The sequence below is a fragment of the Ceratotherium simum genome, chromosome 16 (assembly GCF_057802395.1).
Source record: "Ceratotherium simum simum isolate JZ-2026a chromosome 16, ASM5780239v1, whole genome shotgun sequence".
NCBI lineage: Eukaryota > Metazoa > Chordata > Mammalia > Perissodactyla > Rhinocerotidae > Ceratotherium > Ceratotherium simum.
This window is the reverse complement of record NC_141915.1, coordinates 28,704,843-28,725,150: the sequence shown is the minus strand read 5'-3', so window position 1 is coordinate 28,725,150 and position 20,308 is coordinate 28,704,843. Positions and strand designations below refer to the sequence as shown.

Below are 20,308 nucleotides of genomic sequence, written 5' to 3'. Positions count from 1 at the left end.
ATTTAGGTTGCTTCCTATTCTTCATGATTAAAAGTAACTCTGGAGTGAAGACCCTTGTGCAGGTCCTCGTACACATATGTGAGTTTCTCTGGAACTAGAATTACTGGTTGAAGCACACTGAAAACTTTAGCAGCTGCTCTCAATGTAGTTTGCAGATTTATATTTCGATCAGCAGTGTATAAGTTCTCTTTGCTGTACATTCTTGTCAACATGTATGTTTCTGCCAATCTAACAGATGTAAGATGGCATCTTGTGGTTTTAGCTTATACTTACCTGATTATCAATGAAATTTCACATTTACTGGTCATCTGAACAGCCACTTTGTGAACTATCTGTTCATATCCCTTGCCCACATTTATGAAACTGCCTCAGCTATTTATGATTGAACTGTATTTCTTTATAAATTCTGGATACCAATTCCTGTTCAGTTTTAGGAATGGTAACTATCTTTTCCAAATCTATGGCCTGTCAATCTAGTTTTTGAAGATCTTTTTCTTCAAAAAACATTTTAATTTTAATGCATTCAAAGCTTTCTCCTTATACTTTGCACCTACTGTGTCTTAAGCAATCTTTCTTGGGGCCAGCCCCGTGGCTTAGTGGTTAAGTGCGCACGCTCTGCTTTGATGGCCCGGGTTTGGATCCCAGGCGCGCACCGATGCACTGCTTGTCAGGCCATGCTGTGGCGGCATCCCATATCAAGTAGAGGAAGATGGGCACGGATGTTAGCCCAGGGCCAGTCTTCCTCAACGACAAAAAAAGAGGAGGATTGGCATGGATGTTAGCTCAGGGCTGATCTTCCTCACAAAAAAAGAAAAAAAGGAAATCTTTCCCTACTTCATATCAAAGATATTCTTCTCTAAAAATATACACATGCATGGCTTAATGATGAGAATAAGTACTGAGAAACGTGCTGTTAGACGATTTTGTTGATGTGTGAACATCATAGGGTGTACTTACACAAACCTAGACGGCATAGCCTACAACACGTCTAGGCTTTATGGTACTAATTTTATGGGACCGTATATGTGGTCTGTCATTCACCCAAACATCTTCATGCAGTGCATAACCGTAATCAAATTTTGCCATTCATATTTAGGTCTTTAATCCACCTGAAAATGAGTCTTATGTATTGTGTAAGATGAAGACTGAATTTGATTTCTCACATGTGTAACTGTGAATATTTGTTGAAAGGTCCATCCTTCTCCATCTCTGCCATATATCAAGTCTTCACACACACCTGGGGGTGTGTTCCTGGGCTTTTTATTCTGTTCTACTTATCCATTTGTCTGTCCTTATGCTGAAACCTGTGTCATAATTACTATGGTTTCTTATTATAGCTTGATATAAGATATCATAAGAGCCCCAACTTTATTCTTTTTTGTTTCTTAAATCCAGGAATGTGTTGGCTATTTGGGGCCCCTTGCTCTTTCACAATAATGTTGAAATTTCACCAAACTCTTAGAAAGTTCATGTTGAAATAAAGATTGAATTACATTTGTAGAACAATACTGAGACAATAGCACCTTTATGATGTTGAATCTTCCCCTAGATAAATATACCATAGTCCGTAGAATGTAACAGGTCATTGATTATTAAACACAGCTTTATGTTCCACTAAGAAAAAAACTTCAATAAATTATGACTGTACCAACTGTTAAGACACATCCCATTTCAAGACAGCTTAATGTAACAAAATATTCATCTGAGAATCAATGAGATGCAGAATATTTCTTCATTCAACTCTTTTTTGTTTTATAATAGTCTCTACAAAGCTCTTTAACATCTTTGTTAGATTTATTCAAAACGCTTAATTAGTTACTAATATGAATGGCGTTTTTTTTTTTCAATTAAATTTTCTAACTGGCTATTCCCGATATACAGAAACATTATTGGTTTTTATATCTTCATTTTACATCCAGCCACCATGATGAGCTCACTAGAAAGTGATACATTTTCTATGTAAATAATCATGTCCTCTGCAAATAAGAAATTTTTCTCTTCCTTTCAATATAGGTATGCCACCTTCACTGTCATAATTTAATGAATAGGACCAGCACATTCAGAAGCGAAGCACTGACAGCAGGCAACCCTGGATTCTTAACTTTACAACAGAGCTTCTCGAGTTTTACCACTTAGATTGTTTCCCGCAGACTTTTAAATAGATACCTTTAATAAACTTAACGTAGTTCTCCTTTACTTTTAGTTTGCTAATTAATTTGACAAAATGAGGATCAAATATAACTGCAAACATCTGCGTTTGGATTTTTTTTTTTTTTTGGCTGAGGAAGATTCGTCCTGAGCTATCATCTGTTGCCAACCTTCCTCTTTTTGTATGTGAGCCGCTGCCATAGCATGGCCACTGACAGACAAGTGGTTAGGTCCACACCTGGGAACCAAACCTGGACCACCAAACTGGAGCGCATCGAACTTAGCCACTAGGCCACTGGGGCTGGCCCAAAAATTGCATTTTAGACTAAAAGTTTGCTTCTAAATATCCCTTACCTATGTCTGGTATTTTAACAATTTATCATTTCAGTTGCAATGTCCTCTTTAACTCAAAAACTACGTAAATATTTAATATATTTAAATTTATATTAATATTTACATACATATATGATGTTTTTAAACTATGTTTTTGTTTTTGATGTCTATCTTAATTACATTGTCATCACAGAAAGTGTTCTTTCTATAAATTTCTAAAATTTCTTCAGACTTCTATATACCTTATTACATGATCAAATGTTGAAACTATTCCACATGGACTTGAAAAGAATATATAGTCTTCATTTTGGGATTCAGGGTTCCACATATACGTTTTAGATCCAGTGTCTTAATTTTCTTTTTCAAACATCCTCTATTCTTACAATCCTCTGTTAACTGGAGCTATCAGCTGATCACATTTTTTATCCATTCACTATAGATAATGATTTTATCAAAATCTTGTAATTCTGTCAGTATCTGCTTTATATATTCTATTCTAAGCTTATGCTGCTGGAGTACAAAAAGCATAAACTGACCTATCTTCTTAAGATGCACTGTTCCCTTTCCTATCACGTAGTATTCCTTTTTATCACTAGTATAATGTTTTCACTTTAAATTCATCTTCATTCCCTAGATCTGTCTTATTAAGTAGTTCATCATGGGATATTTTTAGATCAACTTAATCAATTTATATTTATTTTCATTACTGTTATCAGTGTCATCCACTGATGACAATACTCAAAATTCAAAAATAACAAAGGAAACAAAAAACAGATGGGACAAATAGAAAACAAATAGCAAGATGTTAGACTCAAACTTCAGCATATCAATAAGCACAATGAATGTGAATGTCCTAAACATTCCAATTAAAAGTCCAAGATTGAGTGATGTCAGCATCATGGCACAGTGAGCTTTTCCCTTAGAGTCTGCTTGCCTTAGATACAACAAAAAGGACATTCATATACCAACAGAGGTCTTTCACACTACACAAAAGATGTCTGAGACCCAGGCAGCCTTACATCTGAAGGTGGTGGTGCTGGAACCCCTAGAGAAAGTGGAAGCAGGGAAGTTCTTCTTCCATTCTTCCCCAACCACAGCAATGCTGAGACCAAGACCACATGGCTCTGAGAGAGAGGCAGGGGAGGCGGCAACCCTCCACAGGAAAATCGTCACTCTCCAAGTTCCCTCATAGCCTGTGGGGAACTCCCTCATAGAGGGAACGGAACAGTTGTGGGGGTGTCCTCATCAAGCTAGTATCCCAGGAGAGCAGATAGCGAGGAAGGAGTGAGAAGACCCTGGGATCGGGAAGGCAAAAGTAAGCGCCCCTTCCCTGCTGCTCCGAGCCCCAGCTCAGTGGTGCTTAGCGCCCCAGCTCAGGACCCCAGGTCAGCCGTGCTCAGCACCCCAGCTCACCCACACTTGGCGCAGCAGCTTAACAACACTTCAGCCCAGCCAGAGCACCCACAGATCATGGCAGGCAAAGAATACACAACTCTTCACCCCCACCTAGTGGCAGCAGGTAGAAGCTGAAACCAGATATTTTCAGGATGAGGAAAAGTAAGACCACACCCTCAAGCACAATGCAAAAATACATTAAATCTCCAGACCAGAAGGAAAATGACAAGCACCCAGAAATCAATCCTGAAGGCAGAGAAATTTATAACCTAAACAAAAGAGAATTCAAAATGGCTATCATAAAAAAATTCAATGAATTACAAGAAAATAAAGAGAGAGAACTCAATGAAATTAGGAGCTTCTTCACAACACAGATTGAAACTATAAAGAAAAACCAATCAGAAATGTTGGAGATGAAAAACACAATGGAGGAGATAAAGAAAAATCTGGAATCTTTAAAGAACAGAGCTAACAATATGGAGGAAAGAATCAGTATTATGGTGGATAAGAATGTAGAAATGCTCCAGATGGAGGAAGAGAGAGAACTAAGACTAAAAAGAAATGAAGAAATTCTCCAAGAAGTATCTGACTCAATTAGGAAATGCAACATAAGGATTATAGGTATTCCAGAAAGAGAAGAGAGGGAAAAAGGAGCAGAGAGATTGTTCAAGGAAATAATAGCTGAGAACTTCCTAAACCTGGGGAAGGAGCTGGAAATACAAGTCAATGAAGTCAACAGATCTCCTAAATATACCAACAAAAAAAAAGGCCCTCTCCAAGGCATTCAGTAGTAAAGCTGGAAAAAGTCAATGACAAAGGAAAAGTATTACAGAAGGGCAGCAAGAGAAAAAAATAACGTACAAAGGAATTCCAATCAGGCTCTCAGCAGATTTCTCATCAGAAACTTTACAGGCCAGAAGACAGTGGAAGATATATTCAAAAATTCTGAAAGACAAAAACTTTCAGCCAAGAACACTCTATCTAGCAAAACTATCCTTCAGACATGATGGAGAAATAATAACTATCCCAGGTAAACAAAAGCTAATGGAGTTCATTGCCCCAAGACCCCCAGTACAAGAAATGTTCAAGAAGGTCCTCATGCCTGAAAAAAAAGAGAGAAATGGGATAAAAGCTCTAAGCAAGGAGAAAATAGGTAGACAAAATCAGGTAAATTGCAGCTCTCTACCAGAATAGGTTAGCAAACACTTAATTATAACATCAAAAATTAAAGGAAGGAAAACACCAAAAATAAATATAACCTCATCACTTTAAACACAAACACACAACACAAGATGGAATAAGTTGTGAAAATAATAACAGAAGGAGAAGAGGAAAGGGATGGAATCGAGTTAGTCAAAGGAAATAAGAGGCCATCAGAAAATGAACTATCTCATCTACAAGACTTTTTACCTCATGGTATAAATAAATCGATGGTATAGACTATCTCATCTATGAGATTTTAAACCTCACGGTAACCACTAAACAAATATTCAGAACAGAGACACATACAATAAATAAAGAAAAAACTAAGGGGCCGGCCCCATGGCGTAGCGGTTAAGTGCACGCGCTCCGCTACTGGCAGCCCAGGGTTCAGATCCTGGGCACGCACTGACGCACCGCTTGTCCGGCCATGCTGAGGCGGCGTCTTACATACAGCAACTAGAAGGATGTGCAACTATGACATACAACTATCTACTGGGGCTTTGGGGAGAAAAAGGGGGAAAAAAAAGGAGGAGGATTGGCATGGATGTTAGCTCAGGGCTGATCTTTCTCACCAAAAAAAAAAAAAGAGAAAACTAAGAAAACCATCATACAGAACTACCAAACTGAATCGGTAGTCCAAAACACATGGGACGAGACACAAAACAAATGCAAAAGAACTGGAAAATGAGCAATAAAGTAGCAAGATTAAGCCCCCATATATCCATAATCGCTCTAAATGTAAAGAGATTAAACTCTTCAATCAAAAGATACAGAGTGACTGGATGGATTAAAAAACAAGATCCAACAATATGCTGCCTCCAGGAAACACATCTCAGCTCTAAAGACAAACATAGGCTCAGAGTGAGAGGATAAAAGACAATACTCCAAGCTAATGGCAAACAAAAGAAAGCAGGTTTTGCCATACTTACATCAGACAAAGTCGACTTCAAGATAAAAAAGGTAATGAGAGAAACAGAGGGACAATATACAATAATAAAAGAGACACTCCACCAAGTAGACATATCACTTATAGATATATACGCACCCAACAGAGGAGCACCAAAGTACATAAAGCAACTATTAACAAACCTAAAAGGACATATTAACAACAACACGATAATAGTAGGGGATCTTAACACTCCACTTATATCAATGGATAGATCATCCAGACAGAAAGTCAATAAGGAAATAGTGGACTTAAAAAACTGGACAAGATGGACTTAATAAATATATAGAGAGCACTCCACCCAAACACAACAGATTACACGTTCTTCTCAAGCGCACATGGAATATTCTCAAGGATACACCATATGTTGGGAAACAAGACAAGCCTCTATAAATTTAAGAAGATTGAAATCATAACAAGCATCTTTTCCAACCATAACGCCATGAAGCTAGAAATCAACTACAAGAAAAAAACTGGGAAAGTGACAAAGATCTGGAGATTAAACAATATGCTACTAAACAACCAATGGATCATTGAGGAAATTAAAGAAGAGATCAAAAAATATCTGGACACAAACGAAAATGAAAATGCACCATACCAACTCATATGGGATGCAGCAAAAGCAGTACTGAGAGGGAAAATCATAGCAACACAGGCCCACCTTAACAAACAAGAAAAATCCCAAATCAGCAACCTTAAACTACACCTAACAGAAGTAGAAAAAGAAGAACAAAGCTGCAAGTCAGCAGAAGGAGGGAAATAATAAAAATTAGAGCAGAAATAAATGAAACTGAAACCAAAAAAACAGTAGAAAGGATCAATGAAACAAAGAGCTGGTTCTTTGAGAAGATAAACAAAATTGACAAACCCTTAGCCAGACTCACCAAGAAAAAAAAGAGAGAAGTCTCAAATAAATAAAATTAGACATGAAAAAGGAGAAATTACAAGATACCACAGAAATACAAAGGATTATAAGAAAAACTATATGAAACTATATAGAAAAAGTATATGAAAAACTATACGCCAACAAATTGGACAATCTAGAAGAAACGGATAAATTCTTAAGACTCATACAACATCCCAAAACTGAATCAAGAAGAAATAGAGAATCTGAATAGACCAATCACAAGGAAAGAGATTGAAACAGTGATCAAAAACCTCCAAAAAATAAAAGTCCAGGACCAGATGGCTTCTCTGGAGAATTTTACCAAACATTCAAAGAAAATTTAATACCTATCCTTCTCAAGCTATTCCAAAAAATAGAGTAAGATGTAACACTTCCTAACACATTCTCCAAGGCCAACATCACCCTGATACCAAAGCCAGACAAAGACTATACAAAGAAGGAAAATCACAGGCCAGTCACTGATGAACACAGATGCAAAAATCCACAACAAAATACTGGCAAACCGAATACAGCAATACAGTAAAAAGATCATACACCATGACCAAATGGGATTTATACCAGGGACACAGGGATGGTTCAACATCTGCAAATCAATCAATGTGATACCATGCTAACAGAAGGAGGAATAAAAACCATATGATCATCTCAATAGATGCAGAGAAGGCATTTGACAAGATACAACATCCACTTATGATAAAAACTCTCAACACAATGTATATAAAAGCAAAGTACCTCAAGACAATAAAGGCCATATATGACAAACCCACAGCTAACATCATACTCAACAGGGAAAAACTGAAAGCCATCCCTCTGAGAACAGGAATAAGACAAGGATGCCCGCTCTCGCCACTCTCATTCAATATAGTACTGGAGGTTTGGGCCAGAGCAAATAGGCAAGAAAAAGGAATAAAAGGAATCCAAATAGGCAAGGAAGTAGTGAAACTCTGACTGTTTGCAGATGACATGATTTTATATATAGAACACCCTAAAGAATCCATTAGAAAACTATTAGAAATAATCAACAACTACAGCAAAGTTGCAGGGCACAAAATCAACTTACAAAAAATCAGTTGCATGTCTATACTCCAATAACAAACTAATAGAAAGAGAACCCAAGAAGACAATCCCATTTACAACCACAACAAAAAGAATAAAATATCTAGAAATAAAATTAACTAAGGAGGTGAAAGACTTATACAATGAAAACTATGCGACATTATTGAGTGAAATCAATGATGACATAAAGAAATGGAAAGACAACCCATGCACATGGGTTGGGAGAATAAACATAGTTAAAATATCCATACTACCTAAAGCAATCTACAGATTCAATGCAATTCCAATCAGAATCCCAAGGACGTTCTTTACGGAAACAGAACAAAGAATACTAAATTCCACATGGGGCAACAAAAGACCCGGAATAGTGAAAGCAATACTGAGAAAAAGAACAAAGCAGGAGAAATCACAATCCCTGACTTTGAAATATACTACAAAGCTATAATAACTAAAACAGCATGGTACCGGTACAAAAGCAGACCCACAGATCAATGGAACAGAACTGAAAGCCCAGAAATAAAATCATACATCTATGGACAGCGAATCTTTGACAAAGGAGCTAAGACCATACAATGGAGAAAGGAAAGTCTCTTCAATAAATGGTGCTGGGAAAACTGGACAGCCACATGCAAAAGAATGAAAGTAGACCATCCTCCTTCTCATACACAAAAATTAACTCAAAATGGATCAAAGACTTGAAGGTGAGACCTGAAACTATAAAATTCCTGGAAGAAAATATAGGCAGTACACTCTTTGACACTGGTCATAGAGGGATCTTTTCGAAGTCCATGTCTACACAGACAAGGGAAACAAAAGAAAAAATAAACAAGTGGGACTTCATCAGACTAAAGAGCTTCCGCAAGGCAAAGGAAACCAGGATCAATATGAAAAGACAACCCACCAGCTGGGAGAAAGTATTCGCAAACCACATTTCCGACAAGGGGTTAATCTGCATAATGTATAAAAAACTCACACAACTGAACAACCAAAAAACAAATAACCTGATCCAAAAATGGGTAGAGGAGATGAAAAGACATTTTTCCAAGGAAGTAATACAGATGGCCAATAGGCATATGAAAAGATATTCAACATCACTAATCATCAGAGAAATGCAAATCAAAACAACACTAAGATATCAGCTTACACCCATTAGAATGGCTATAATCCCCAAGACAAAAAATAACAAATGTTGGAGCGATTGTGGAGAAAATGGAACCCTCATTCACTGCTGGTAGGAATGCAAACTGGTGCAGCCTCTACGGAAAACAGTATGGAGACTCCTCAAAAAATGAAAAAGAGGGGCCGGCCCTGCGGCTTAGCGGTTAAGTACGTGCGCTCCGCTACTGGCGGCTGGGTTTGGATCCTGGGCGCGCACTGACGCACCGCTTTTCTGCCCATGCTGAGGCCGCGTCCCACATAGAGCACCAAGAAGGATGCGCAACTATGACATACAACTACCTACTGGGGCTTTGGGGGGAAAAAAAAAGGAGGAGGATTGGCAATAGATGTTAGCTCAGAGCCGGTCTTCCTCAGCAAAAAGAGGAGGATTAGCATGGATGTTAGCTCAGGGCTGATCTTCCTCACCAAAAAAAAAAAAAAAAAGAAAAGAAAAACAGAAGTACCTTATGATCCAGCTATCCACACTACTCGGTATTTATCCAAAGAATCTGAAATCAACAATCCAAAGAGGCCTATGCACCCCTATGTTCACTGCAGCATTATTCACTATAGCCAAGAAATGGAAGCAACCCAAGTGTCCCTTGACCAATGACTGGATAAAGAAAATGTGGTATATGTATACAATAGAATACTACTCAGCCATAAGAAAAAGACAAAATCGTCCCATTTGCAACAACATGGATGGACATGGAGGGTATTATGTTAAGAGAAATTAAGCCAGAAAGTGAAAGAGAAACACTACATGATTTCACTCATATGTGGAAGATGAACTAACACACAGACAGAGAGAACAGTTGGTGGTTGCCAGGAGAAAGGGGAGTGGGGGGTGGGCACAAGGGCTGCAGGGATGCATTTATATGGTGACTGACAAACAATAATGTACAACTAAAATTTCACAAGGTTATAAACTATTATGACATCAATTAAAAAAAAAGTCAAAGATGGTCAGATTAAATTTAAAAAAGTAGACTAAATTATATGCTGCCTAAAAGATACACCTTAAATATTTAAAAATACATTAAAAATAAAATGATAGAATAAGATAAGGCATGATAACACTAGTCAAAAGAAAGCTGAAATGGCTTTTTTGATATCAAATAGATTTCAAAGCAAAGAATATTATGAGATAAAGAAGGTCATTTCAGGGGGCAGAGTCAAGATGGCGGCGTAGGCAGACTCTGAACTCACCTCCTCCCGTGGACACAGCCAATTTACAACTACTCGTGGAAAAATTACCCCTGAGACAGAACTGAAAACTGGATAAGAGGAACTCCTACAACAACGGACAATCCTAACTGGGGTAGAAGAGGCAGAGACTCCCTTCCGGAGACGAAAAACGCCGCCTTCACAAGCCGCCAGCTTCACGGCCGCCAGGAGCAGCTCACAGAAATAGAAGTACAATGATGTACACCTGAAACTTTTACAATGTTATAAACCAATGTTACTGCAATAAACAAAAAATTTTTAAAAAAAATAAATAAACCCAACTTCATCAACACCCAAAAAAAAAAAAAAAAGAAGGTCATTTCACAGTGATAATGGGAACAATTAATCAAGAGAATATAACAATCCTAGATATTTATGCCCAAAGAGTATGGCTTCAAAATCCATGAAGCAAAAACTGACAGAACTGCCAGAAGAAACAGACAAATTCACAATTATTGCTGAAAATTTCAATACCCCTCTCTAAATAATTGATAAAACAAGTAGACAGAAAATTATCGAGAATATAGTAGACTTGAACATCATCATCAACCAACTTGACTTTATGACATCACAGACTATCAGGGAAATCACCAAATATTTGGAAACTAAATAACATAATTCTGAAGAACTCACGGATCAAAGAAGAAATCACAAGGGATGTAAGAAAGTATTTTGAACAGAAAGGTCTCAAATCAATAACCTCAACTTCCATCTTAAAATTTTAGGAAAAAAAGAGCAAATTAAACTCAAACTAAGCAAAAGAAATAAATTCAGCAAATTCAAACGAAATGGAATAATTCTACTTGAAAGACACAAACTACCAAAGCTTATTCAAGAAGAAATAGGTAATATGAACTGCACTATATTAAAGAAACTGAATTTGTAGTTGAAAATCACTTCACAAAGAAAACAAGGCCCAAATGACTTCATTGGTGAATTCTAGCAAACATCTAAGGAAAAAATGTACCACTTCTACACAACTTCTTGCCGAAAATTGAAGAGGGCATACTTTAAAATTCCTTCTTTGAGGCCAGCATGACAAAGATATTTTGAGAGAAAACTATGGACTAATATCCCTCATGCACAAAAATGCACAAATTCTTAACAAAATCTTAGCTAATCCAATCCAATATTATATTAAAAGGATAACACATTGACCAAACCAGGGTTTTTATTCTAGGATTACAAAGCTGGTTTACTACTTAAAAAAAAAATTTTCAATCCATTTTAAGAACTAAAAAACTAAAACCATCTCAACATATGCAGAAATAGAATTTGACAAAATCCAACATTCATTCCCAATGAAACTCATCAAATAGGAATAAAAGGAAATTCCTAAACCTGATAAAGGACATCTACAAGAAACCAACAGCTAACATCATACTTAAATCAACATCATAGTGAAGTTCTGGCCAGTAAAAACCTGACAAGAAAAAAAAAATAAAAGGCAGCCAGATCAGGAAGAAAACTGTCTCTATTCAGACTGACATGACTATCTATAGGCAATCCAAGGTATCGACAAAATAGCTACTAGAACTAATAAATGAATTTAGCAAAATTGTAGGATATAAGATCAATATACAAAAATAATTTATACAGACATAAGAAATCAGAAATTGAAATTAAAAAAACTACCCTTTATAACACCGAAAATACTGAAAAACTGAATAAATCTGACAAAAGATGTGAAAAAGTTGTACCCTGAAAACTACAAAACATTGGGGCCAGCCCGGTGGTGTAGTGGTTAAGAGCACACACTCCGCTTCAGCAGCCCAGGGTTCGCGGGTTCGGATCCCACAGGCACACCAACGCACTGCTTGCCAAGCCATGCTGTGGTGGCGTCCCATATCAAGTAGAGGAAGATGGGCATGGATGTTAGCCCAGGACCAATCTTCCTCAGCAAAAAGAGGAAGATTGGCATGGGATGTTAGCTCAGGGCTAATCTTCCTCACACACACACACAAAAAAAACCTAAAAATATTGCTGAGAAAAGTTATAGAAGATCTAAATAAATGGAGTCGGTATTATTAAGATGTCATATCTCCCCAAATTGGTCTATAGATCCAATGCAATTCCAAACAAAACCCCAGAACTTTTTTTGGTAGAAATTAACAAGCTGATTCTAAAATTCATATGGAAATGCAAAAAATCTGGAATAGCCAAAACAACTCTATAAAAAAGAGCAAAGTTGGAGAGCTAACACTACCTTTTATTCTAAAGCTACAGTAATCAAAAAAGTGTAGCACAGTGGTGTCAATTACCAATGGGGATACGTTCTGAGCAATGGGTCGTTCTAGGTGATTTCCTCGTTGTGCGAACATCAGAGTATACTTAAACAAACCTAGATGGTATAGCCTATTACACCTAGGCTATATGGTATAGCCTATTGCTCCTAGGCTACAAACCTGTACAGCATGTTACCATACTGAATATGGCAGCTAACTGTAACACAATGTGTTTGTGTATTTAAACATTTCTAAACATAGAAAAGGAATAGTAAAAATAACATATAAAAGATTAAAAAATGGTTCACCTGTATAGGGCACTTGCCATGAATGGAGTTTTCAGAACTGGAAGTTTCTCTGGGTGAGTCAGTGTGAGTGGTGAGTGAATGTGAAGGCCTACGACATTACTGTACACTACTGGAGACTACACAAGCACTGTAGACTACTAAATTTATAAAAAATATTTTTCTTTCTTCAATAAGTTAATCTTAGCTTACTGTAACTTTATTTATTTTATAAACTTTAGAAATTTTTTTTAACTTCCTGACTCTTTCATAGTAACATTTGGCTTAAAACACATACATTGTACAGCTATACAAAAATATTTTTTCTTTATATCCTTACTCTACAAGATTTTTTCTATCAAAAAAAATTTTTTTTTACTTTCTAAACTTTTTTGTTAAACTCTAAGACACAAACACACACATCAGCCTAGGCCTACACAGTGTCAGGATCATCAATATCACTGTCTTCTACCTCCGTATTTTGTCCCACTGTAAGGTCTACAGGGGCAGTAACACACATGGAACTATCTTCTCCTATGATAACAATGCCTTCCTCTGGAATGCCTCCTGAAGGACCTGCCTGAGGCTCTTGAGGAGTCACTTTTCAGGAATATGTCCATGGTGGTTTGCTTGGTTGGTTTTTTTAACCACAGATTTGCTTGTAAGCAGATAATGCACCATAAACATTCCTCATTATTAATGAAAACCTTTCAATGTTGGGGTCCACATTTTCAAGCTTTTTAAGGAGCTTGTTGAGGTCTGCAAAAGTTCCTGCTAAACTCTTCACTGTTAATTTTCTTGCAAGTTCTTCTTTTTCTTCTGCAGTTTCCTCTTCTTTTGCCTATTCTTAAGCTATGCGGTCCTGTTAGTCCTAACTCATTAGTCAATTCCTCAGAAACCATCTTGAGGAGCTCCTCAGTGTCATCCTTATCCACATCCAGGTTTAAATTGTTTGCCATCTCATACACAGCCTTGTTGATTTTTGGAGCCTCTTCAACCTTAGCAAATCCTTCTAAGTCATGGACAAACCTCTTGAGTGTCTTCTTCCAGATGTCATTCATATGCTCCTTGGTGACATGACCCCAAACCCAAGCAACGTTCTTGATATGGTCACAGATGTCTTAATCCTTCCAGAACTGCAACGGTGTCTTCTCAGTGTCTTTCTCAGTTGCATCAATAGCCTGAGCAAAGGACCTCCTCAGTAGCAGGCCTTAAAAGCTGCTATAACTCCTTGATCCACTTAGTTGGACCAAAGAGGTTGTGTTCGGATGTCAAAACTCTGCTTTGACATTGGGATGAAGATCCCAATTGGAGCACTGGGAGCATTACCAAAAATAAGCAAAATCTTGAAAGGTATATTACACTCCAAACAGTACTTCTCCATGTTGCTGGCAGAGAAATTCAGGGAGGCATCCTGGAAGAGGAACTGGGTCATCAATGACTCCTTAATGCCCCTGTAGCACACTGGCAGTGTGTGCTTACTCACGTGTTTGAAGGCCCTGGGGTTCTCACTGTGCCAGATTACAAAGGATTTTATTTTGTAGCCCACAACACTGCCCCCAAGACTGCTATCCTGTCCTTAAAAGCCTTGAAAGCTGACACTGACTTGGCCTCTTTATGGATGAAACTCCTTTAAGGCATCCGTTTCCAGAACAGGGAGGCTTCATCATATTGAATACTTGCCCTGGCAAGTCATTTTCCTCCACAGTTATCTAGAGTTTCCAAAAATTCTTCAGCTGCCCTCACATCAGCAATGGCAGACTAACTACTCACTTTGACGTTATATAATGAATACTGATTCTTGAATCGCTTAAACCACCCAGAGCTAGCAGTAAATTCAATATCATAGTCGAGTCCAGCCTTTTCTTTCAACATCACAAACAAACTTTTTGCTCTGGCCATGATTGTCATGGTACTGAGATGGATGTGCTTCTATGTCTGGTTTTCAATCCAGGTCGTTAGAAGTTTCTCCATGTCTGATATAGGCCCTTCTCAAGTTTTTGTTTTAGTGTTGTTGTCTTCAATGAAGCAGATCCTTTAACAGCTCCAGTCACTTTGTTCTTATTCTTCAAGATCATAGCTATGGTGGAATGGGACATGCCTCACCGGCAAGCAATACCATCACTGATTTTCCACCTTCCTAGTCCTTAATCACTTTTCATTTTGTTTCCAGGTCAATCACTCAACATGGCCTCTTAGTGGCAACACTTAGGGGTGTTGTATGCTTAGGGGTCATGATGAATAAAACAACAGGATATTAAATCAAGCAAAAGAGAAAATGATGCAATCAAGAGATACGGTAAACAGGGGCAGGCCCAGTTGCACAAGTGGTTAAGTGCTCGCGCTCTGCTGCAGCGGCCCGGGGTTTGCCGGTTTGGATCCCGGGCGCGCACCAATCCACCGCTTGTCGAGCCATGCTGTGGCGGCATCCCATATAAAGTAGAGGAAGACGGGCATGGATGTTAGCCCAGGGCCAGTCTTTGCCAGCAAAAAGAGGAGGATTGGCAGCTGTTAGCTCAGGGCCGATCTTCCTCACAAAAAAAAAAAAGAGAGAGATGCGGTAAACAAGAGATGTATGAGGCTGCTGCCGGTGTATCATGGCATACTGTTTTAAACTTTTTTTTTATAAGTAGAAAGAGTGCACTCTAAAATAACAATAAAACGTATAGGATGTAGGGGCCAGCCCCATGGCATAGTGGTTAAGCTCGGCATGTTCCGGTTCGGCAGCCTGGGTTCGCACGTTCGGATCCCAAGCACAGACCTACGCCACTCCTCAGCCACACTGTGGCAGCTACCCACATATAAAGTAGAAGAAGACTGGCACAGATGTTAGCTCAGGGCTAATCTTCCTCAGGAAAAAAAAAAAGGTATAGTATAGTAAATACAGAAACCAGTAACACAGTCCATTATTATCAAGTATTATGGGGGCCGGCCCTGCGGCTTAGTGGTTAAGTGTGCGTGCTCTGCTACTGGTGGCCCGGGCTCCGATCCCAGGCATGCACCAACTCACCGATTATCCAGCCATGCTGAGGTGGCATCCCACACACAGCAACTAGAAAGGATGTGCAACTATGACATACAACTATCTACTGGGGCCTTGGGGAAAAAAAGGTGAAAGATTGGCAATAGATGTTAGCTCAGGGCCGGTCTTCCTCAGCAAAAAAAGAGGATTGGCATGGATGTTAGCTCAGGGCTGATCTTCCTCACACACACAAAAAAAGTATTATGTACTGTACATAATTATGTGTGCTATGCTTTTATACAGCTGGCAGCACAGTGGTGGGTTTGTTTACACCAGCATCACCACAAACACGTGAGTAATGCATTGCACTATAACATTACGATGACTAAATCACCAGGCAACAGGAACTTTTCAGCTCCATTATAATCACATGGGACCACCATTGTATATGTAGTCCGTCATTCACCAAAACGTCATTACGCAGCACGACTATATTGACATAAAAATAAATAAATCAATGGAACAGAATAGACTCCAGAAATAGACCAATGTATATGTAGACAACAAATTTTTTAAAAAGATGCAAAGGCAATTCAGTGAAGAAATGCTGGTCTTCAACAAATGGTTCTGGGGGCCGGCCCAGTGGCATAAGCGATTAAGTGAGCGCGCTCCACTGCGGCGGCCCGGGGTTCGCTGGTTCACATCCCGGGTGCGCACCCGACGCACCGCTTGTCAAGCCATGCTGTGGCGGCGTCCCATATAACGTGGAGGAAGATGGGCACGGATGTTAGCCCAGGGCCAGTCTTCCTCAGCAAACAGAAGAGGATTGGCAGATGTTAGCTCAGGGCTGATCTTCCTCACAAAAAAAAAACAAAAGGTTCTGGAACAACAAGAGAACCATATATGAAAACAAACAAAAACAAAAACACTGTGGATCCATACCACACATACAAAAATAACTCAAAATGGACCACAGACCTAAATATAAAACCTACAACCACACGCCTGTCAGAATGGCTATAATTAACAAGACAAGAAATAACAAGTGTTGGAGAGGATGTGGAGAGAAGGGAAGTCGCATACACTGTTCGTGGGAGTGCAAACTGGTGCAGCCACTATGGAAACAGTATGGAGAGTCTTCAAAAAATTAAGAATAGAACTACCACAGGACCCAGCTATTCCACCACTGGACATTTATCCAGAGAACATGAAAACAGAAATGCGTAAAGATATATGCACCCCTATGTTCACTGCAGCATTATTACAATAGCCAAGACTTGGAAGCAACCAAGGTGCCCATCAAGGGACGAATGGATAAAGAAGATGTGGTATATATACACAATGGAATACTACTCAGCCATAAAAGAAGATGAAATATTGCCATTTGTGACACAGATGGACCTTGAGGGTATTATGCTAAGTGAAATAAGTCAGAGGGAGAAAGTCCATATGATCTCACTCATAAACAGAAGATAACAATAACAACAAACACACACACAGAGACAGAGATTGGATTGGTGGTTACCAGAGAGGAAGTGGGGAGGGAGTGAGGAGAGAGGAGGGCAGAAGGGTGATTAGGCACATGTGCATGGTGACGGATAGTAATTAGTCTTCAAGTGGTGAACATGATGTAATCTACACAGAAACTGAAATATAATGATGTACACCTGAACTTTATACAATGTTATAAACCAATGTTACCTCAATTAAAAAAAAAAAAACTATAAAACTTTTGGGAGAAAACATAGGAGAAAATCTTTGTGATCATGGGTTAGGTAAAGATTTCTTAGCTATGACACCAAAATGAAAAATTGATAAGTTACACTTCATCAAAATTAAAAAGTTCTCTTCAAAAGACAGTTAAGAGAATGAAAAGACAAGCCACAGACTTAAAGAAAATCTTTGCAAGGCATATATCTAGTAAAGGCCTTATAGCTAGTTCTTTATATAAAGGATTCTCAAAATTCAACAAGAAAACAGGTCAATAAAATTATCAGCAAAAGATTTGAACAGACACCTAAACAGAGAAGATATACGGATGGCAACTAAGTTCAAGAAAGGATGCTTAACATCATTAGTTATAAGGCAAATGCAAATTAAAAACCATAATGAAATATTATACATTCTTATGGAGACTAGCTAAAATTCAAAAGATTGACTATATCATGTGTTGGCCAGAATGTGGAGAAGATGGTACTCTCATAGACTACTGATGGAAATATAAAATGGTACAATCATTTCAGAAAACAGTTGCCAGTTACTAAAAAGTTAATCATACATCTAACATTTGACCGAGCCATTCTATCTTAGGTGGACCCAAGAGAAGAAGAAATATAGGTCCATGGATAGATTTGTACCTGAATGTTCATTGCAGCTTTATCTGTAAAAGCCAAATACAAGAAGCAACCCAAATGACCATGAACAGTTGAACGGAAAAACAAATTATGATGTATACATACAATGGAATACTACTCAGCAATTAAAAAGAAAAGAACTATCGACAGACGAACAAATGGCAAAGTAATTATGCTAAAAGAAGTCAGACTTAAAACAAGAACATAACACATATGATTCTAATTATATAAAACTCTAGAAAATACAAACTTATCAATAATGACAGAAAGCAGATAGGGGGTTGCCCAGAGACAGAAGTGTGGAGCGAAGCAGGAGAATTTACAGAGGGACAGAGATACTTTGGGAGATAATGCATGTTCCCTATCTTGACCTGTGATGGTTTCACAGGTGTATACATTTGTCAAAACTTACCAAATTATACACTTTAAATACACGCAGAATATTATTTTTTGTCAATTATTCCTTAATAAAGCCATTAAGGAAAAAAAAGCACACAGATCCCCAGATTCCTACCCTACTCCACCATAGCTGGTTTAAATTTGCTGCTAGTTTATTCTCTGGAGGAGATAAAGTCTCTGGACTAGTGGAACAACATGCACAATTATGAATGGAAGTATTGAAGAGAAAAACAAGAGTATTTAAATAAACATATATGTACTGAATCCTACCAGCCAAATCGTCAATGAAATGTAAAGATTAAACATATTTTCAGACATGCAGTCTTGAAAAATTTATTCTGACTACCCTTTCAGGAAAGCTACAGGAGGAAGAGTGATACCAAAACAAACAAGTAAACCAAGAGAGTGGAAGCCATAGGGAATCAGGAAACATGAAACTCAGTCCAAGAAAGAGGTGAAGAGAATCCCCAAGATGATAACTTAAGAGAACAATCTCAGGAGACAGCTGTGTATTAGGCACAGAAAGGAATTCAAGAATTCCAAAAACCAAATTTAAGACAGATGAAGATATCAAATATTTATGTGAGACTACACATTTTATTTATTCATTCACTATGTACTTCATCCCCATCTACCCCCAATCTAAATTAAAAACTCTATGAGACAAGGCTGTATTCCAAACATGTAAAACGGTGTCTGCTATCTATTTGGTACTCAATAAAAATTTCCTTAATAAATAAAAATGTTAATTTTAGCATAAGAATCACTATATACAAGTAACTGGCACTTGTTCTATCTCAAAGTCACCATTTAAGTCACAATGGCAGAAGATTTTAATCTTTTATAGATTTACAGATTCCTATGGATTATTCCCAGTAAAAACAATACCATTCTTACAAAATAGAATAAATCTTAATAGTTTCAACTAGTTTCCAAATATGATGGAGAAAATGTGAAAGAATCAGCTGATTGCTATTTCATAAAAATCCCTAGTATAGCACACAGATCCCCAGATCTTTTGATCTTATATTATCTCTGTGAAAAACTTTTAAAGCATACGGACAAAAAAAGAAAAACATTTTATTTCATTACATTTAATATTTCATCACCTGGTGCTCCACCTCCTGAAGTAAGGATTCCAACAGCTCTGTTTCTTGTGTTAGAGATGTCTTCTGACCTATTTAAAAATAGCAAACACCAACATTCTGGCTCATTACTGGTTTAAGAATGAAAATAACTTTCAGTGAATATATTCAACAAGGAATCTATTTCAAGTAAGGAAAATTGCTTCATTACAGCTACCCTAAAACATTTTCCCAGAGCTTTAAGAGGTTGAATCTATTGTAGTAACTTTGACATGAGGATTTCAGAACCCTGACTATAGTTTAAGACAAATGCAATTTAGGTCTATTAAATTCACCTAAGAAATATATAATGACGGTATACTTTGTAATGAAATTAATGTTACTGCTTCCTCTAAAAGGAATATAAAGATCTAGAAAAGTAAATTTTTTCTCAGTCAACTATTCTGAAATAATTCCTCCCCAAAATTTAACTGTGGCTTAAAAAGACAAATGTAGTAAGTGGGCCAGACGTTTATGTTAAATGTCAGCAACAAGTATGTTCTTTGAACATAAGAATAACCTATAAAAGGGGCCGGCCCAGTGGTGCAAGTGTACTCCGCTTAGGCGGCCCGGGGTTCACAGGTTCG

General features: G+C 37.8%; 1 protein-coding gene across 16 annotated transcripts in view; it reads right to left on the bottom strand.

The window, feature by feature from the left end:
* The window catches only part of TRIM37 (tripartite motif containing 37), a 187,189-nt gene that overhangs the window by 114,561 nt on the left and 52,320 nt on the right, over positions 1 to 20,308 (bottom strand). For all 16 annotated transcript variants that reach the window (XM_087440895.1, XM_087440894.1, XM_087440893.1 and 13 more), the window contains one exon: positions 19,707 to 19,774. In XM_087440895.1, coding sequence (XP_087297021.1) covers positions 19,707 to 19,774 — 68 coding nt within the window. The remainder of the gene's footprint in view (positions 1 to 19,706; positions 19,775 to 20,308) is intronic.